Genomic DNA, 19,519 nt, shown 5'->3' with positions numbered 1-19,519 from the left:
GGCTGGCTTATCGTTGACGTCCGCCTTTTATGCTCAAGCAAGTCCACCTGCGAGTGATTCAACGTCGGCCCGCCTTGTCCCAGGTCGCCGACTGTCCTATCGCAACACTGCAACTGTAGCGCTGTCCGAACCGGAGACCTTGCGGCGCGATCCGAGGGCAAAGTCGTGCATTTGCGAAACGGTATCCGCTCGAAGGGCTCACGCGCTCACGATAGACCTCGACCGGCCTCGGACTTGGCGCCAGGGTCGCTTCCGATGACGGACAGCAACTCTGGCTCTGGGCGTCGTCGCTGCTGCGATCCACTTTGCGGGTCCCCTTATCGCGACTGCCGGATCCGAGATTGGCGGTATCTTTCGCTCGCTGGTCTTGTTGGACAGCTGGACAGTCTCTGCAGCGTCGAAGCGACGTCGATAAACTCCAGCGACACGCTCACAATCCCAGAAGAACGACCCACGAACATGAGCACACCGTCGTCGCCGTCCTCCTCCTCTTCCTCCTCCGCTTTCTCGTCAAGCGACTCGTCCCCGCTCTCGACTGCGCCAACTACTGCTCCGTCCTCGCCAAAACTATCTGCTAGCGGCCTCGCAGGACTCCCCTCGCCGTTCTACCCGCCTACTCTCGCTGCCAGGGAGGGTTTCGCCTCCTCGCACCAACCCGACCCGCTTCCTTCGCATTTTCCGCCCCTTCCTTCGACCAGCCAGCGACCTATCGAAGCGGATGCGGTCACAAAGGGCACGCCAGACGAGTGGATCCCGCGGGACGAGCGCTTGGTGCGGTTGACAGGTGCGTCCACTCCCTCGAACCTGATGAGGCGAGTGCGAGAGGAGCTGACCGTGCGGGCTTTTGCGACCGCCTCTCACGCATCCCACAGGTAAATGGCCGTTCAACACTGAGGCGCCGCTGCCGGATCTGTGGAAGGAGGGCTTCCTCACGCCAACCCAGTACGTCCTCCCCTCTCCGTGAGGCCGCCAGACGCGCTGACGGTTCGCGCGCAGACTCTTCTACGTCCGAAACCACGGTGGCGTGCCGCAGGTCACTCGAGAAGAAGCGGCGAACTGGACCGTGGAGATTAGCGGCCTCATCAACCGACCTTGCGCCCTCACCCTCGCCGACCTCATCGACCCTCGCAAATTCCAGACTGTCACTCTTCCCGTCACGCTCGTCTGTGCCGGAAACCGTCGCAAAGAGCAGAACGTCGTCAAGAAGTCGCTTGGCTTCTCCTGGGGTCCGGCAGGCCTTTCGACAGCGCTCTTCACGGGCGTCTACCTCGCCGACGTCCTCGAGTACGTCCAGCCCCGCGCAGAAGGCGTCTTCGGCGAGCCTGGCTACCGTCGACCCGAGCACGTCATCTTCGAAGGCGCGGAGGATCTGCCCAACGGCAAGTACGGGACGAGCCAGCGCTACCGGTGGGCGCGAAACAAGGAGAAGGGCATGCTCCTCGCCTGGGCGATGAACGGCGAGGCTCTCGAGCCAGACCACGGCTTTCCCCTCCGACTCGTTGTGCCCGGCCAGATCGGCGGACGGTCCGTCAAGTGGCTCAAGAAGATCGAGGTCAGCGACCGGGAGAGCGATCATCACCTCCACTACTGGGACAACAAAGTGCTCCCCGCGACGCTCTCGGCCGAACAAGCACGCAACGAGCGCGACTGGTGGTACGATCCGAAGTACATCATCAACGACTTGAACGTCAACCTCGCAGCCGCACGACCCGCCCACGACGAGAAGCTCGTCTGTTTGCCCGAAACCGAGCCGACCTACACGGCCGAAGGGTACGTCTACGCCGGCAGTGGACGACGAGTGACTCGCGTCGAAGTCTCGCTCGACGACGGCGCGACCTGGTCTCTCGCCGACATCTCGTACCCGGAGGACCTCTACCGCTCGACGCCGTTCCAAGGCCGTGTTTGGGGCACGCTCGACGTGACAGATCGCGACGAGTGCTTTTGCTGGGCGTTCTGGAAGATCAAGATCCCGCTCGACAAGCTGCAAGACTCGGGCTGCATCTCGATCCGCGCGATGGACGAGAGTCTACACCAGATGCCCTCGACCATGTACTGGAACCCGACGGGCATGATGAAGTGCGTCGCCTCTTGTCTGGCCTGTTCGCTTCGAGTCAGGCTGACGACGTTCGCTCGCAGCAACTGGTGGTTCCGGGTCGCCATCCACCGCTCGACAGACACCGCCGGAAGTACCGTCTTGACGTTCGAGCACCCGACGATGCCTGGTTTGCAGCCTGGAGGATGGATGGAGCGGCTCAAGGAGAGTGGGTGCGTCCGGTTCCTCTCTCGCACGCCAAAGTCGTAACTGAGCTCGTTGCTTTCGCAGCCAAGATCCGGCGAACCCTTCCTTCGTCAAGGTCACGACCGAAGACGAGACGATTCTCGCGCAGGCGAAGGAGGCGGCCGCAGCGAAGAAGCCCAAGCTGATCATGACCAAGCCGGACGTCGACCGCAAGATCACCCGCGCCGAGCTCGTCGCGCACAACAAGGAGGACGAGCCGTGGTTCGTCGTCAACGGCGAAGTGTACGACGGGACGGGCTTCTTGAAGGACCACCCGGGCGGGTCCGAGTCGATCACGCTCGTTGCGGGCGAAGATGCGAGCGAGGACTTTATGGCCATCCACTCGATTGACGCCAAGCTCCGCCTCGCCGACTTCCACATCGGCACCCTCGTCGGCGGCGAAGACGCACCCGTCGTCACCGGCGAACCCGTCGCTCCCGCCACACCCGACCCCATCTTCCTCAGCAAGACCAAGTGGAAACCTGCGACGCTCGTCTCGATCGAACGAGTCAACCACGACTCGCGCGTTTACCGCTTTGCGCTCGAGCACGAGGACCAGCCGCTTGGGCTGCCGGTCGGCCAGCACGTCTATGCGCGGCTGAGGAGGAAGGTCTGTCCTGCGGATGCCGAGGCGGGAGGTGCGGACGTCAAGGTCGTCGAGGGCGAGCTGGTACAGCGTGCGTACACGCCTGTGTCGCGGCAGGGCGCGAAGGGCTATCTCGACTTGCTCATCAAGGTGCGTCTCGGGTGATCCGCTTTCTCTACGGCCACTCCGCTGACACAACGCTCTCAGGTCTACTTCCGCACGTCTGCGTTCCCCGAAGGCGGCAAGATGACGCTCGGCTTCGAGGAGCTCCAGGTCGGCGACGTTGTCGAGTTCAAGGGCCCGCTCGGATCGTTCGAGTGGCTCGGGAAGGGCAGTTGTCGCTGGCGAGGAGTTGAGCGCAAGGTCAAGAACATTGGCATGATCTGCGGCGGTTCAGGTGCGCCGCGTCCGCTTGTCAGCTCTCGCTGCGATGCTGACCTCTCCCGTACAGGCATCACGCCCATCCTCCAAGTCCTCCGCGGCGTCGTCTACGATGAGCAGGACAAGGACACCAAGCTCTACGTCCTGAATGCGAACAAGACCGAAGCCGACATCCTCATGCGTGCCGAATTGGACGAGTTGTCGCGGCTAGCTGGACCCGAGCGCCTGCGGCAACACCTCGTCCTTTCGAAGGGACCGGACGACTGGGCGGGCTCGCTCGGCAGGATCGGCAAGGACCACCTCGTCAAGTACATGCCGCCCGCCAGCTCCGACGCGCTCGTCCTCATGTGCGCGCCGCCGCCCATGCAGGACATGGTCGTCGCGCACCTCGCAGAGATGGGTTGGGACGTCGCGACGCAGGTCGTCATCTTCTAGAGTATCTCTGCTCGTCGTACATAGACTGTTTATCCGTGTTGCATCGGTCGTCGTTCGCATCGCCAGCCTGTTCAGCGCACGTCTGCCTGGTCTCGCTTTCTCGCCTCGCCTCGATAATTTCGCTCGCTCCGCCAGCTATCATTCGAGTGCATCATTAAGCTGCTCTTGCACGCAGAAAGGCTAATGAACGACTTTGCGAGGCTGACGACGCTCGCCTTGCGAGAGGCGGTGCTCCTCCTCGTCTCGCCGTTCACTTCCTCGCTCTCATACAGCGTTTGGCTGGGCGTTGAGCTGCTTGAGCTGTCCAGAGTGCTTGCTTGACCTGCCTGGCCAATCCTCGCCTCGCCTCGCCCCGCACCATTCTCGTCACGCTTACGCCGCCTCCATCCTCATCAAACTCGAAGGTCACTCTGCGCATCCACGGCCTTTCGCACAGTGAGTACGCCTGAGCAGGCTCCAGAAGAGGTGCATGGGTCGGTCACAGGCGCGGGGCGGGTCAAGGGACGAGAAGTGATCGTTGACATCGCTTGTCGGACGACTGGGTCGAAGCAGTGACAAGTTCAGAGTGGCGGAACGGCCAGACGCGAGGACAAAGAAGACTACGAGCGAAAGAAGGGGAATGCTGACGGCTCCGCTCCCTCGACAGAACTTTCAGCATGACGGATCTCGTCCCGCACATCTACCATGAGACGGTGCGTCGTGCGGTTTACGCTCGAATGAATGCCGACACTGACCTCTCCATTCGTCCCACAGCAAGAGCGTGCGTCGGAGTCCGACTCTTCGAGCGTCGACGATTGACTGACCCCTCGCTTCCAACAGCCGGCTCGATGCTCTGCGGCCAACACGCGCTCAACAACCTCCTCCAGTCTGCGATGTACACCGTCGTGGATCTTGCCGGCATTGCGCGAGAACTCGATGCGCTCGAGGCGTCGCAGCTGGACCCGGGAACGCGGTTGAGGGGAGACGACCCGAGAGAAGGGAGCCAGAACTACGACGACAGCGGGTTCTTCAGTGTACAGGGTGCGTATCGACTTGCCCTCCATTTGCAGCTGTAGACGAGCTGACGGGTTTCGCTCGCACGCAGTCATGGAGGAGGCGATCAAGGTCTTCGGGTTGCGTCTGGTGCGATGGGGCAGTGAGGAGATGGCACACGTGCACGACAAGCCCGAGTGCGGCTTGCTCACGCTCTTCTAGCCAGTCCGAGACTGACGGCCATCTTCGCAGGCTCATCGAAGGCTTCCTGCTCAATCACCAGCTTCACTGGTTCTCCATTCGCCGCTTTGGTACACAAGACCGCTTCTACAACCTCGACTCGTGCATTCCGCAGCCGCAGTGGATCTCGGCGATGTACCTCGGTTTGACGCTGCGCGAGGCCGAGCGACAAGGTGCGTCCTCCCGTCCTTTCGAAGGGAGTCGGTTCGCTGATGCCTGAGCCGTCGGCCGGCAGGCTACTCGATCTTCGCTGTCGTCCCCGCACCCGAACTCGGCCAAATCACCGGCCTTCCCTCCTGTTCTGCCGCCGACCTCGCCCTCTCCCTTCCCCCTCCTCGCGGGGGGAACTCCTACTCGAACGGCTCGACTTCGGCCTCTTTCGCGGGCAACGGCCACACTCTCGCCGGTCCCTCAACCTCCCGTCAAGCATTCGGCTCCACCTCCTCCTCCGCCTACAAGCCGCCTCTCGCGTCTACCGCCTCCGGCTCCTCCAGTCGCAAGGGCAAGCGCCCAGCCTCGGACGATGACGACGACGATGACGACATCATCATCGAGGAACCTTCTGCGAGCGGGAGCGGCAGTGGGCGATCGTCAGTCGAGCAGGAGAGCGAGAAGAGGCGGAGGAGGAGGAAGATCGACGGACAGAATGGTGGAGCGAGCGGGAACGGGGATGCGATGGGCGCGATGAGCGAGGAGGAGATGATGGCTGCCGCGATACGCGAGAGTCTGAGGGTCAGCGGGCAGGGAGGGGGAGGTGGGACTGGAGAGGCGAGTCAGGTGCGTCTCGATTGATCTCTGCGCGGACCTCCCCTACGGAGGCATTGCGCTCCCTCATAAGCAGTCGACGCGCTCATACTCGCTCACGACCGCAGCCACGCAAGGGTCGCGGCGACGTCGACGAGGAAGAAGAGTTCCAGCGCGCCCTGCAGGCCAGTCTCGCCGAGAACGGCGGTGGCGGCGCCAACAGCGACGCAGGCAACGCGACCGAGTCGGAAGCGTCGGGCGACGAGGGCGCGGAAGACAGCCCGTCGATTGACGAGTTGCGAAGGTTGAGGCTGGCGAGGTTTGGGATGTGAGGAGGACGAACGAGGGCTCGCCGCATCTGTTGTGACTTGTGTTCTTCTGCTTTGCATTCGCATGCATACTTTCGCCAGCTCCTTGCGCCCGCACCGCGAGTCCAGCCATCTTCACCGCTGACAGCCCGCCATCTGGCGACGCGACCTGCTGTTTGCCCCGTTCACTCATCTTGCTGGCCATCCACACGCTCGCTGGGTCGATGCTCACGCTCGAGCTCGAGGACTTTGCTTCTACGAGCGACTGCACGCTCGAAGCGCTCGCCCATGTCGCCGTGTCGCTGGCAGACTCATCGGCGCAGGTCGTCGCGGCGGTGGGCGCTGGCATCTCGACGAGCGCAGGCATCCCGGTGCGTCTCACGGCTTGCTGGTAGTCTAATGGGGACGCACGACTGACGCAGAACCCGATCGACAGGACTTTCGCGGTTCTTGCGGGATCTACTCCTCCTCGTCCCCCACTTCGTCTCTCTCGTCGCCGCATCCTCCTCCTTCCACTCCGCGCTCGTCGCAGGCGACCAAACACCTCTTCTCCTACTCGTCGCTTGTTCATCCCGAATCTCGCAGCGAGCATTTTCGGTTCATGGGGGACTTGCGAAAGGCGGCGCGGAAGGCTGGCAAGGGGAAGGAACGCGCCGACGAGCCGCCGACGGCCTTTCACGGACTGATGAAGCGTCTGGAGCGGTCGGACAAGCTCATGCGCGTATGGAGCCAAAACGTTGATGGGCTGGAAAGACAAGCGGGACTCGATTTCGTCGACTTTGACGACCCGTCTTTGCTTGATGCACGGCAAGGCGACAATTCTTACGACTCGCCGGACGAGGAGAGTTCGTCAGATTACGAGCGACCAGACTGGACGCCCATTCGCCGCGGCAGGAAACGCCGACGACTCTCGCCTCTTCCCCTTTCCCTACACCCGCCTCTCTCGTCTGCGACGTCTGAGCGAGGCAAGGTCGTCGCACTGCATGGCTCGTTGGACGAGGTTGTGTGTGGCGTCTGTCGCTGGAGGGAGAAGTGGCGGAAACGGCATTCGAAGGCTTTCAGGAAGGGCAAGGCGCTCCCTTGTCCGCAATGTCGAGGTCGAGGTGCGCCGCAGCGTCATAACCTTCGTTTGCTCAAGCTAACATCGCTTCCGACAGCCCACTCCCGCCTACAACGCTCGAAGCGCCTCGTCACGCCCTCCCCTCTCTCCTCCCTCCGCCCTTCGATTCTCCTCTACGACGACTCCACCACCTCCGTCTCCTCCCTCTCCTCCCTGATCTCCTCCCTCGCCGCCTCAGACCTTTCAGCCGGACCGGACTGCCTCATCGTCGCTGGAACATCCCTGCGCATCCCGGGGTTTCGGAGGATCGTGAAGGATGTTGCGAGGGCTGTGAGGAAGCGTAAGGGGGTTTGCGTGTTTGTGAATGGGGAGAAGGTGGGGAAGGAGTGGGATGAGGTGTTTGATTATCACTGTGCGCTTTCGCTTCGCTTCTCTTCTCCTTAAGGGAGGTGAGCTGACGTGCTGGCGCGGAGCAGTCCTCGGCTCTACCGACACTTTCGCGACCGCCATCTCCTCGTTTCTCGACACCTTCTCTCCCCTCCCCTCGCAAGACTCCCTCTCTGCTACTCTCTCCTCCCCAGCCCCCTCGCCGCGTCCCGTTCTCCCCCCGCTCCCTTCCCCTCCGCCACTTCCCGCCTCGTCCGCTGCTTCAGAAGCTGGATGGTCCATCCCCCATACGCCACCTTCCAGCGTCGTGGAATTGTCGTCGCCTTGTGCGCGGCACGAGCAGAAGGAGAAGAAGAAGAAGGAGCGCGGGAGGAAGCGGAGGAGGGAGATTGAGCGCGCAGGTCCGGACAGCGGCGAGACGAAGAAGAAGCGGAGGAGTAAAGAGAGCGAAGGAGGAGAAAGGGGGCGTGAGGGGTCTGCCCCTCCTGCCTCTCCCTCAATCACGCCTCTTCTCCCAACTTCCGCGCCCGCACTCTCCTCACTCCCAACCGCCTCTCCCGACTTGACGAGCGATATGAGCATCGCCGAGCTTCTGTGCCTCGTCGAGCGCCACACGCGTCGAGAAGCGCGCGCGCGACGCAGACTGTCGAAGGCTGCGAAGATGAGCGAGGGGCTGTAGACGTAACCCTTTATGCGCACTGCGGGCTGAATATCTGGCCTTATCCCCCTGCTCGGTGTTCGGGGAGAGTTTGGCGAGAAAAGCGAGTTGCTCAGGGAGATGAGGGCGCGCTACCGCCCAATCCTCTCCTCCTCCCTCTGCTCCCTCTTCCCCTTCTCCTCCTCGTTAGACACACTAGCCTCCGCCACCCTCCCAACCCACTCCCTCGCAAACTCCGCCACGCTCTGTCCCTCACTCAACTCGACCACATCCCTCGGATACCTATTGTGCGCATACCTCGGCATCCCACCTCCTTTCTCGCTTTCCACGACCCTCAAGTCTGGTGAGGAGGAAGGGGAGAGATGGAGGGAGAGAAGGTGGGAGGGGGGGAAAAGGAGGGTGTCGGTCCGGGGAGAGAAGGGGTTTAGGTCGATTAGGAAGAGGCGGGAGGAGTCCCGTGTTAGGTAGATGTCGAAGATGTCTGCGGGCGAGATGGAAGATGCGGTTTGTCAGATGAAGGGAAGGAAGAAGCGAGGAGGAGAGAAGAGCAGGGACGAACAGGAGGAGAGAGGCGCCTTGTCGCGGATCTCGCGCGCCCAGAAGTCGCTGATCTGGGTCGTCAAGTTCGCTTTGACTTGCTCGCCTTGCAAGAAGTCGTAGAAGGTCGTGTCGCGTTGGGAGATGGCTGTCTCGCGCCTCCCCGTTAGTTCCAGCAGGGAAGGGGCGGAAGGAGGTGGAAGAACGCACCGAGTAACCGGTTCTCGCGGACGAAGCACCTCCATTCCTGCGACCTCGGCATATCAAACCACTTCTTCAACACCAGCTCGAAGCTCCAGCGTCTCCTCCTCCTCCGTTCTCCCTCTTCCTCATCCAAACTCAGGCCAGCGAGGGAAGGGGAAGTTGGTTCGTAGTCGATGCAGTCGTCGAATGCCCGGTCGAGGTCGTGCGAGATAAAGTCGCTGGATTTGAGGAGGAGGTAGACGTCGGCGGGCGTTTGGCACTTGAGGTTCTGGCCGGGCAACATCCATGCTGCGTCCTGCGGCGACGACCAGTTCAACTTGGGGAAGACGGCGCCGTCGTATCTCGCCAAAGCGGAACGGATCTCGGCGTCGAGGTGCGGGAAGGAGAATTGGCGGCGTTGGCGCGGGGAAGGGGTTGGTCGGCCGTCTGCGCCGTCTGTCGAGGATGCGGTCGAGGAGGAAGGGGAGTCCGAGTCCGAGTCCGAGTCGCTCAGCTCGCTGAGCCTGTGCGCGAAAACAACCGCATGAATCAGCAGAGCCCTTACACCGCAAGGACCCTGAATCGAGAGGACAACTTGGCCTGTACGCACCCCATGGGCCCGCTTCCCTCTGGCAAGAACAGCCCATCGCTCTCGAGGTACTCTACAAAGTCGTCCTCTTGCGGTATGGGTCGTATGACGGTGGCCTTAGGGCTGATGCGCCTGAAGAGCGGGTACCAGTGTGAGAACTGGCAGGCGAGGATGTCGGCTGTGTGGAGCGGCGGGAACAGCGGTGGGTCGGGTGAGGAGGGTGCTGGTGCTGGTGGTGGAGTGAGTGGGACGGCCATGGTCAGCGTAAGTGCTTTGGTGCTAAGGTCAACTTGTGTCTGGTCTGGCTGATGAAGTCAAAAGCTCGTCTCGCTCAAAGACGCCAGCGCGGAGTGGTCCCATCTCGTTCACGGCGCCAACACTTCGTGAGGGACTCGCTCAACTCCAGCGAGGGACATACACTCGATTGTTGCATTACACTCAAGCCACACAGTCCAACTGCGGCGGTGTGTGGAGCGGTAGGGCCGCGCAGTGTCATTCGCGGACTCGCCGTCTTCTCTCCGCGCCGATTTTCATCAGCGGCCACCCTTCAACTTTCTCTCTACGCTGCTACACTCGCTAGACTGCTTGCACGGCTAGACCAGATGGATTCAGAACTCCACAACAGACCCACAGCAGGGCCGCGCACACTCACAGACCAGTCGCTCCTCACCAAACCCTCCCCTTCCTCTGACTCGTTCGAACCCGCAAAACCGGTCCCACAACTCGCATTAGACGACGCAGACTACGCCAAGCCATCGAGGGAGGATGGATCGGGATCCTGGGTTGGAAGGACATGGACATGGTTGATTCGGAGCGAGAACGTCGAGGCGCATGGCGTTGGCCCTCTCAAGGAGGAACACCGCACCGACGCGCGGTTCCTCAGCAACTTTACGCTGTGGTTGACCATGAATGCAACCATCGCTTGCTTCTCGACCGGCACTCTGGGTGCGCTTGCGCTCACTTTCACCGTTCGATATTGCCTCTCTGACTCTCTCTCGCCCGACAGGCCCGCTCTACTACTCCCTCTCGATGCGCGACTCGTTCCTCGTCATCGCCTTCTGCAACATCTTCTCCTGCGGCATCCCCGCCTACATCTCGACCTTCGGTCCACGCCTCGGCATGCGCACGATGGGCATCGCGCGCTACTCGTACGGCTACTACCCCGCCATCCTCCCCGCCCTTCTGAACTTGATCTCCTTCATCGGATTCTGCGCGGTGAACTCGATAGTCGCCGGACAGGTCCTGGCGGCGGTCAACCCGGGACACCTCTCGACGACGGCGGGAATCGTCATCGTCGCGGTCGTCAGCATGTTCATCTCGTTCTGCGGGTACAGGGTGCTGCACGCGGTCGAGCGGTGGGCCTGTGGGTCACCCTCCCATCCTCCGAACCGAGCGTCGACTGATCCGTCTCCGTTTGCAGGGCTGCCGGTCATCCTCGCCTTCATCCTCCTCACCGGCTTTGGCGGCCGCCATCTCGGTTCCGCGACCTCGTTCGCAAAGGACGTCCCCGCAACAGCCGCCAACGTCCTCTCCTTCATCTCCATCGTCGTCGGTTTCACCAGTTCGTCCCGTTCCCTTTCCCTCCCTTCGCACATTTACTAACGCCCTTGCCCGCAGTCTCCTGGGGCGGCTGCTCCGCCGATTTCAACACCTACATGCACCCGACCGTCCCCTCCTACCTCGTCTTCGTCTACACCTTCCTCGGCCTCTACCTCCCTTGCGCTCTGATCCAAATCCTCGGCGCTGCGTTCGCTGCCGCTGCACTCAGTGGAGAGGTACCCACTTGGGAAGCGGCGTTCGGAGATGGAAGTGTCGGCGGACTGGTGGGTGTCGCGATGGAGCCGATGAAAGGGTTCGGCAAGTTCTTGCTCGTGATCTTCTCGCTCGGGATGATCTGTTCGTCCCTCGTCCCTCTCTTTCCCCCTCGTCTCTCTCGCTAACTCCGCGCGCAGCCAACAACGCCCCAACGCAATACGCCTTCTCCCTCTCGCTCCAAATCGTCTTCCCCTTTCTCACTCGCCTCCCGCGATTCCTCCTCCCGATCGCGGGGACGGCTATCTACCTCCCTATCGCGATTGCGGCTGCGGCGCACTTTGCGGCGGCGTTGAGCAACTTCTTAGGATTGCTTGGGTATTGTGAGCCGGGCTTTCGTTCGCCCTGCAGACCAGAGCGGGTGCTAATGGTTCCGTGCGCGCGCGCAGGGAGCTCCATCTTTGTCGCCATCCTCCTCATCGAGGTTCGTCCCTCCCTACTCCCGCTCCCTCTCCTCCTCCTCCCGCTAACCCTTGCTTTCACGCACAGCACCTCCTCTTCCGCCGCGGCCACTTCTCCTCCTACGACCTCTCGCTCTGGGACCGCTCCTCAAAACTCCCGCCGGGTATCGCAGCGTTATTCGCAAGTTTCTGCGGCGCGGCGTTTTGTGTAGTAGGAATGGACCAAGTGGTGCGTCCTCCCTTCTCTCCTCCTTCCTCTCTACTCGAGCTGACACCTCTGACGGGGGCGTGCAGTGGTACCGCGGCCCTCTAGCCGTCTCTATCGCCGGCCCCTCGGTCGAAGCAGGCGGCGACATCGGGTTCGAGACGGGGATGGCTGTTGCGGGGGCGGTGTTTGTGCCGTGTCGGTGGATTGAGAGGAGGGTGTTTGGCCGGTAGATTGCTAGAGGTAAAGGAGGGGGCAGGTCAGAGGGAGAGGGGCGATAGACATGCGTTTCTTGGGTTCTTATTTGGTTCGATTGTGGTGCTTAATCAATGATTCAGCGATACTTGGTATGAACGGTTTGTGTCGTTGACGCGTGGTGAGCTGTGTAGTAGCGAGCATCGGGTCGCGAGCGAGTACGGACAGCGACCAAGGAGAAGGGGTGGAAAGCGAAGCGAGGGGCGAGTAGAGCAAGACGGTTTTCGTGCAGCCTGAAGAGGCTGCAAGACAACTCGAGCCGAGAGAGCGATCATCTGAGCGTCCTGACAGCAGCGCTGGAGCGCAAGCAGCGCGAAGCGGCCAGAAGCGTTCCGGAGGAGATACAGAGAGGCTCGTCCGACAACGCAGAAGTGCGATGGCCGCTGCGAGGGACGATTAGGCGCGAAGGATCGACACAGCGAACACAGCGCAGGAGATCCGCAAGGCTTAGCTCGTCGAGCGGCAGGACAAGGTGGTCGACGCCCGTCCGACGGAGGAAGGCGGATCTGTCGCTCCTCGGACTGCGCGACGGATCTGCATGGGCGAGGTCTCTTCGTGAGCGACGCGCTGTCGATCCTGCGCTGCCTGTGGACGGATGAATCGGCGCGGAGATGTCTCGACCCTAGGATGTGGGTGGAGGGGTGCGCGAACGGCGTCGGGGTGGACGAAGCAGGGTGGCCCAGCAATTAATATAGCGCCCGATAGTCCTTCGCAGCTAGTCGCAGTCCGCCCGCGAGCCAGCAACCCGCCAAACCGCGACCTCATCAGCGCAATCTGGAGGAGAAGCGCAGTCGGCAGTGTACGGCGCTTGGCTGGAGGCAGTAGTTAGAGGACTGGAGGGTTGGACTGTCCGTTGCTTGATCTGCTTACGAACAGCGTAAACGGTCAACGTCGTCGAGGCTGGCCAGCGCAAGCCACTCTTCGCCCGCTCTCGGAAAGTCCCTCGACCTCACCCGCTTGTCTCGATGCGATTCACCCTGGTCGAACACCGCTACCGGCCTGCGACACGCTTGCCCACCATTACCCGCTGGCTCGCCCAGCCCGGCCACGCCCTCGAGCCTGCCAGCCCACCTCGACCCCCTTGTTCTGGAGCTCGCCCGTCGATGAGTGCAAGCTTTCTGACAGGGCTGGTCGAACGGAGCGTCGGTCATCGTGCCTGAGGACCTCGAAGCCAGTCCGCCCGTGACGAAGGCTGGCCGCTCACTCGCTGCTTGCTCTTGTCCCCTTCTTCCCCTTGCCCCTAGCTCCGTCACCGCCGCTTCGTCGCTTGTTCTGCCTGCATCGGTCCCTTGCATTCCTTCGCTCCACTCAGCCCGAGGCTGCCTCCTCATATACATCTCCTCCCCGCCAGGCCGGACCTGCCACCCTCCCCTCGCCGCTTCGTTCGCCGCGCAACGACCTCGTCCGCCTCGAATCGCCTGCATCGACACACTACGATGCCTATCTCGTACATCACTACTGAAGTCACGCCCGTCGGCTCACGGTCAATCACCCCTCATCTCCGTCGACGCAGCTCCGTCTCGGCATCGACCACTCCCTCGTCCTACAGTTCGCCGAGCCTGAGCAGTCGCGCGAGCTACAACGAGCGGACGGGCGAGATCGCGCTGCCGCCTTCGCCACCACTGCGGGCGTGGGACGACAAGAGCGAAAAGAACGCCCTCGGGCTTTACGACAGCGGGTTCGGCGGCAAGGGTGCGCCGCTCGCTTGGCGGACAGCGCCGAAGGGACGGGCGTTTGCGCTGCCTAGACCGTACTACACGGCGCTGGCGTTGACCGCGATCACCTTGACCTTTGTCTTCCTGATTTCCTACCTCGTCCCTCCTGCGTGCGTCTGCCCTTGTCACGTACTCGCCCGACTTGTGCTGACAAGGTGTTAAATACGCAGTTCCACGTACCAGCCCACGTCCTTCATCTCCCGCATCCGCACCTCCCCAAAACTCGCCTGCGACCCCTACTCCTCCTTCGGCACCCTTCAAGTCGACCTGACCGACGCCGACCGGAATCAATGGATGCCCACCGACCCGAAATGCCAGCCGCCGCACTTCCTCGCCAAGCTCCGCGAAATCGCCTCGCACCAACGGCATCACACCGCCTACTCTCGCACCTCCGTCTCGCCCGCCGACTTTGACTGGCTGCAGAACAAGACGGTCCTCCTCATCGGTGATTCGATCTCACGCGAGCACGTCGAGAACTTTTGCCAACTCATGGGCGAGGAGTCGGAGATCATTCGCCCTTCGCACCCTTGGGCGGCGACGAGCGCTCCTGTTCGCGGGGCGACAAAGGCGCAGCACTACCTCGAGCGGCCGAAGCGGTTGAACCAGCGCGGGTTCAGGGTGGTTCGCGACGCCAGCCGTCCTCGAGTCTGCTTCATCCCCCGGTTCAACTTCCTCGTGCGCTTGTCCCCTCGCTCAACTAGCGAAAGAACATCTCACTGACTCTCTCATTCGCGCAGCTCGTCTCCGCCTTCCACTACGGCCTCGACCAGGAGGACTACTGGCGCGAGTCCCGCATGCCGCAGTACTCGTCGCCCGGCCTGTTCGAGCACCGCCTGATGGACCAGATCCAGCCTCTCATCGCCAACATCCGCGCCGAGGGTCGCCCAACCGCGCCAGACTACGTCGAAGTGACGAGCGGGATGTGGGATCTCGCGCGCTGGGCGGAGCAGGATATTGTCGCGGGCAAGAGTACCGAGGAGCTGCTCTCGCAGGATCGCCTCACCTGGTACCGCTTCCGTGTCGGTCAGATGATGGACAAGGTCCGCGCCGCGTTCCCGAACGCCAAGGCGAAAGTCTGGCGCACGCCGCACTACCCGCTCGACCAGGTCGCCGAGTTCGACTACTTCCTCGACAAGATCAGCAGTCGTGCCGCAAACGCCTCTCGCGTCTCCGACCCGCCATACTTTGCCCATTCGCGCGTTCAGCAGATCGACCGCGCAGTCCGCTCGCTCGTCCTCCCACACTCCTCCGTCGACTCGTCCTCGCCCGCCTCATCCCGCGCCTCTCCTTCCGCGTCAGTCGACGATTTCGATGTCCCGCACCCCGAGTTCCGCCTCAACGAATGGGGAACGCTTCTCAAAGGCCACCAGGCCCACCAGCTTGACCGCCTGCACGGCGACCCCCTTCCTGGCGGATACGTCTGGGCAGACATCATGCTCTACGAGTTGTGGCGGAGCCAGCAGGGCCAGGTTGCGCGATAGAAGGACGTTGGCTAGCTCGTCTTGTATCTTCCTCCCTCTCCGAAGGCTCGTTCGCCGGTACGAACGCAGCTTGTGTGTCTCTTCCCGCTCTAAGTCTTCGCATTGTTCTCCTCATACGACTGTACCCATCCTCTCGGTGTAGCAGCTCCTGCATTGAACTCCTCAGACCGCATCTCTCGTTTCTTGCTCGCCGAGAGTTCGCAGTCGCGTCAAACCGTTACTTGCAGGAGGTCGTGGGGCGCGGGTGCGCTGCGGCGAGGCCAATACATAGACAAAGAAGAGCTGTGGGAAAAGCCGAGAAAGACGAAGGCTAAGAACAGAAGAGGATAAGGGTATGAAGGAGGACGGCACTTTCTAAGCGGTGAAGGTGAACGAGGGGCTGAGCCACGACTCGTACGACGACGTGTACGTCGGGTCGGCCGTGATCTTCAGCGCGCGGAGCAGGACCTTGTAGCTCCTGCCAAGCTCTGCCATGCCCTTCGTGCCGTTGGGGAAGGTGAACGACCCGTCCAGCTGGATCTCGTAATCCGAGTAGGTGCCACCGTTGTTGAAGAGGTAGTCGCGAGGCGGCCAGTAGGAAGGGGCGAACAGCGAGCCGACCGTGCGGACCTGGCTGTAGAGGGTAGGGAAGGCTGCACGCGGCGTGAGCTCCGTGTTCGAGCGCTTGACGAGTCGGCTAGCCGGGTTCGTCACGGCGGGAACGGTAGCGTTGTAGGAGGTGCTCGCGTCGACGAGGTCGACCCTGAGTCGGCGGGTCCCGGCTGGAGGAGAAGTCACAGGTCAGCTTGGCTCGCTGCCGACCGAGCACGTCGCTCAACGCACCTGCGAGGCGGAAGTAGACGACCGCAGGGTTCGATTCGGAGAACGTCGTCGGACCCGTCTGGATGTTCTGCCCAACAGCGATGAACGGCAGGTTCGGGCCGAGCGCGACGTTCGTCGTGTCAAGCACTGTGAGGATCGCGTCAGCACGCGCAAGAGAGACGCTCTGAATAGCCACGAAGTACCGGGCATGTCGACCATGCGAGCGCCAAGGCCGAAGAAGGGGACTGCGAGCGAGATTCGTCAGCTCCGACCGCAAACCGCTCGGAAACTTCACGCACGGTTGTACTTCTCCATCTGCTCAGCCCCAGCACCTTGTCCTTGGCCCGTGATAGTGACGAATCCGGAGTAAATAGGGAACTGGTTGCGCTGCTGAGCTGTCAAGTTCGGCGGGATGAACTGCGCCGTGACCTTGACGGTCTGTCCGCCGGGAACGGTGACGGTGCGCTGGGAGAAGGCGACGCGAAGGACAGAAGTCGAGACGTAGTTGGGGGTCGTCGAAGGGATGATGTCGGTCGTCGCGCCCTGCGAGCGAAGGCCTCGTCAGCAGTTTCCTCCGCCGAGTCTCGCTCGCCGTACGCACGTCGTTGTATGTGACGATTCCTGTCGAGTCGACCCAAGAGAGCTGGTACGAGACGGGGAAGCGATTGTTGTTGCGAAGCGTCAGGGTCTGCGTGTTATTCGAGTACTGCGTGTCGTTCAGGTTGAATTGCGCAGGGCTGATAACGGTGTGCGCGGCAATGGCGGCCGTCATGTTGATCACGCCTGCGAGGTCCGGGTCAACATGTGCAATGATGGCAAGAAGGGAGCGGAAGCGAGCGCACCTGCGCCCTGCGAAACGACCGTGTCAAGCGTTTCCGAGCCGTAGGCGACGGGAGAGGGCTGACTCGTGCTCATGAGGATCGTCCTGGCTTCTTCGGGTGAGAGTTTCAGGTTGTTACCGACGCTCAAGAGCAGTGCGTACGCCCCGGCTGAGCGCGAGCGAAGTCAGCTTGAGCAGTTTGAGCGATTGCCAGTGACGGGACGCACCGACGAGAGGAGCCGCCATACTCGTGCCGCGCATCAAGGCAACGCCGCCAGTAACGGTCGACAAGATGTCGGTACCGGGCGCGGCGAGAGTCGGGTAGATGAAGAGCTCGTTCGTCGGGCCGAAGTTCGAGTAGGAGCTGTATTGCATATGAACTGGTCAGCATAAGGCGAGGTAGAGCAGTTGAGCAGGCGTACGCGACGACTCCACCGCTGACGGTGTTCGAGACGTAAGGAGCGAGCGGGCCGTTCGGGAAGGAGATGCTCTGGCCGCGCGGCGAGGACTGGTAGTACGACAGTAACTATAGCGCAGGTGGTCAGCTTCTGCTCGTTGAGAAGGCGGAGGAGGTCAACGCACCTTCAAGCCGTCTTCGTAGCGCAGACTTCCGACAGCCGTCAAGCCGGTCGAGCCAACGTCGAGCTGGGGGATCAATCCCGAACCCTTGCTATTGTAGATGAGGACGATCTTGCTGCAAGCGGCCAACCACGACGTCAGCACCGGTGCTCTGAGCGGAGGAGAGGACGGACGCACCCGCCTGCGGCCGCAACGTTCTGCTGCTTCACCGTAAAGCCGCAGGTTCCCCTCTGTACGACAACAACGCGGTTCGCGAGGTTCGGCGTGGTCGAGGGAAGCGGGTTGCAGGCGTCATTCGTGACACTCGTGTTGGTCGAGGTGAAGTAGAGCAGGTAGTTGTTCGGGAGGTTGAAGGGCGTCGGGGAGATGTAAGGGACGGGGTCACGCTTGATGAGGTATGCGTAGTAGGCGGCGAGGTATGTCGGGTCGCTGCACAGTGGATTCTGTCAGCGCGACTTCCACAAGGCTACGAAAGATCAGAACGTACACGCCGCCGACTCCCGTGCCGATTCTGCTTGCGGCCGGCTGGTCCGCAGCGAACAAGCCCTCGTTGCGCTCGTTCCCGACCGAAGCGACGACATGAATGCCCTTGCTACCGAGGTAGCTGGCCATGATCTGCACGGGCGAGTCGTCGAGCCAGCCGACGGAACTACCGAGCGACATCGAGACGATGTTAACGTTGTCCTGCAGGGCACGTGTGAGAGCGGCGACGAGCTGCGAGAAGCAGTTTCAGCGCGTGCGGACAAGACGTCAAGGCCGAAACTTACGATTTCGTCGGTCGTGGCGCCCGAGCAGCTGATGACCTGGAGAGTAACAGGTTGTCAGGCTCCGCTGTTTCTCCGCTGATAACGAGCTGAAAGGCTACGCACTCGGTAGTGACCGATGGTCGCCATCGGTGCGGCGCCCGAGAAGCCATACTCATTCGCAAGCGCTCCGACCGTACCGGTCGTGTGCGTTCCATGGTTCGAGCAGGACGAGAACGGGTCCGAGTCGGGCACAGGCGCGTTCGTGCCGGTGTAGTTGTCGCCCACAAAGTCGTAGCCGAAAGAGATTTGGCAACCTGGGCCGAAGCAGCCGCCGAGGATGGGGTTGGTGTAGTCGACTCCTTCGTCCACGACGACGATCTGCGTGCGCAGGCTCGTCAGCGCATTCTCATCGCTTGTTTTCACAGGGAGACCCACCTTGACTCCCTGGCCGAGGATGCCCTTGTTGTGCAAGACGTCGATGCCCGTCTGAACATGAGGGTAGAAAGTGTCGTTCAGGTAGGCAGATGCAGGAGGGAAGTTCGTGCCGCGCTTTTCGAGTGTGTGGGTGTCTCGCTTCGACTTGGTCGAAGAGGAGGAGGAAGAGACGGGTGTGAAGTCGGAGACGGTCGGTTCGACAGGTCTTGGGATCAACGAGACGGGCCAGACGCGCTGCGAGAAGGATCGTGGTTTCGTGAGCTCACTCGTGTCGACAGGATGAAGAGGCGAAGTCACCTGAACCCCGGGAATCTGCGCCAGCTCTGCCATCGAGGCGCCGTCCTCAACCTGAATGCTGACGGCTTGGAAAGCCTCAGGAATCGCATCGAAGCGCTGTCGCACGGTGTACTTGACGCCATTCTGCTTCACAGCGGCGAGCGTGTGGTCAAGCGCCTGGAAGGGGCGCAATGTATTGTCAAAGGGGTCCGTGTTGAGCGAGGAGGAGGGGAGGAGACGGACCTCGAAGACGGAGACGCCGCGCTTGGTGAGAGCTGGTGCAGACGCGTTGACCTGCAGGATGTAGCTGTTGGGCACGACGCTCCGTCCGCCCGTCGCGCTCTTGCCACCGAATGCCGCTGCACCCTGCGCCGAAGCCGCGAGGAGGAGAAGGAGCGACGCGAGGCTCCCGTGAGCCATCGTGAGGGTTCAGAAGGGTCTAGCGTAGATTAAGCGAGTGTACGGAGCCCAGTCCAGCGCATCCACAGTTCAGAGAAGTGACAGTCGACGAGCAAGAGAGCGAGTGCATGCCGGAGCGGAGTGCTCGGCAAACATCGAGCGCGTGGTGCGATTTGCAGCACGCGAGGCGTCTAAAAGTGCTCGTGCGATCGAACGCGATCACCGCGACGCCGGAC

The 19,519-nt window shown here is 62.0% G+C and overlaps 7 protein-coding genes across 7 annotated transcripts; 5 read left to right on the top strand and 2 right to left on the bottom strand.

Moving 5' to 3' along the window:
* Positions 1-459: 459 nt before the first annotated feature.
* Positions 460-3,680, top strand: RHTO_02415 (nitrate reductase (NADH); the record flags this gene model as incomplete). Its single annotated transcript, XM_016416090.1, has 7 exons — positions 460-784; positions 873-942; positions 997-2,076; positions 2,137-2,265; positions 2,324-3,014; positions 3,072-3,261; positions 3,316-3,680. The coding sequence occupies 7 exons, from the start codon at positions 460-462 to the stop codon at positions 3,678-3,680; spliced, it is 2,850 nt and encodes a 949-aa protein (XP_016271918.1).
* Positions 3,681-4,336: 656 nt separating this feature from the next.
* RHTO_02414 (Machado-Joseph disease protein 1 (Ataxin-3)) lies at positions 4,337-5,968 on the top strand (the record flags this gene model as incomplete). Its single annotated transcript, XM_016416089.1, has 7 exons — positions 4,337-4,372; positions 4,434-4,440; positions 4,500-4,700; positions 4,765-4,849; positions 4,905-5,065; positions 5,128-5,669; positions 5,765-5,968. 7 exons carry the CDS (start codon positions 4,337-4,339, stop codon positions 5,966-5,968), a joined length of 1,236 nt encoding a protein of 411 aa, XP_016271917.1.
* A 200-nt stretch (positions 5,969-6,168) lies between these two features.
* RHTO_02413 (NAD-dependent deacetylase HST3) lies at positions 6,169-8,070 on the top strand (the record flags this gene model as incomplete). Its single annotated transcript, XM_016416088.1, has 4 exons — positions 6,169-6,315; positions 6,381-7,047; positions 7,102-7,416; positions 7,481-8,070. The coding sequence occupies 4 exons, from the start codon at positions 6,169-6,171 to the stop codon at positions 8,068-8,070; spliced, it is 1,719 nt and encodes a 572-aa protein (XP_016271916.1).
* A 110-nt stretch (positions 8,071-8,180) lies between these two features.
* On the bottom strand, positions 8,181-9,615 carry RHTO_02412 (cell division cycle protein 123; the record flags this gene model as incomplete). Its single annotated transcript, XM_016416087.1, has 4 exons — positions 8,181-8,530; positions 8,609-8,734; positions 8,797-9,293; positions 9,380-9,615. The coding sequence occupies 4 exons, from the start codon at positions 9,613-9,615 to the stop codon at positions 8,181-8,183; spliced, it is 1,209 nt and encodes a 402-aa protein (XP_016271915.1).
* A 345-nt stretch (positions 9,616-9,960) lies between these two features.
* RHTO_02411 (cytosine-purine permease) lies at positions 9,961-12,009 on the top strand (the record flags this gene model as incomplete). The annotated part of the gene is made up of 8 exons (XM_016416086.1): positions 9,961-10,303; positions 10,365-10,721; positions 10,779-10,919; positions 10,976-11,254; positions 11,311-11,493; positions 11,560-11,594; positions 11,660-11,800; positions 11,866-12,009. The coding sequence occupies 8 exons, from the start codon at positions 9,961-9,963 to the stop codon at positions 12,007-12,009; spliced, it is 1,623 nt and encodes a 540-aa protein (XP_016271914.1).
* Positions 12,010-13,467: 1,458 nt separating this feature from the next.
* RHTO_02410 (uncharacterized protein) lies at positions 13,468-15,227 on the top strand (the record flags this gene model as incomplete). Its single annotated transcript, XM_016416085.1, has 3 exons — positions 13,468-13,856; positions 13,917-14,421; positions 14,484-15,227. The coding sequence occupies 3 exons, from the start codon at positions 13,468-13,470 to the stop codon at positions 15,225-15,227; spliced, it is 1,638 nt and encodes a 545-aa protein (XP_016271913.1).
* A 354-nt stretch (positions 15,228-15,581) lies between these two features.
* RHTO_02409 (subtilisin-like protease) lies at positions 15,582-19,304 on the bottom strand (the record flags this gene model as incomplete). Its single annotated transcript, XM_016416084.1, has 16 exons — positions 15,582-15,988; positions 16,050-16,175; positions 16,232-16,273; positions 16,328-16,571; positions 16,630-16,811; positions 16,871-17,017; positions 17,076-17,212; positions 17,271-17,374; positions 17,431-17,542; positions 17,605-17,856; positions 17,915-18,141; positions 18,195-18,230; positions 18,297-18,551; positions 18,609-18,842; positions 18,906-19,061; positions 19,128-19,304. 16 exons carry the CDS (start codon positions 19,302-19,304, stop codon positions 15,582-15,584), a joined length of 2,838 nt encoding a protein of 945 aa, XP_016271912.1.
* Positions 19,305-19,519: the final 215 nt, after the last annotated feature.

This window comes from Rhodotorula toruloides (genome assembly GCF_000320785.1).
Source record: "Rhodotorula toruloides NP11 unplaced genomic scaffold Scaffold18, whole genome shotgun sequence".
Taxonomy (NCBI): domain Eukaryota; kingdom Fungi; phylum Basidiomycota; class Microbotryomycetes; order Sporidiobolales; family Sporidiobolaceae; genus Rhodotorula; species Rhodotorula toruloides.
The sequence above is the reverse complement of the archived record's forward strand: the minus strand, read 5'-3'. Positions and strand labels throughout refer to the sequence as shown.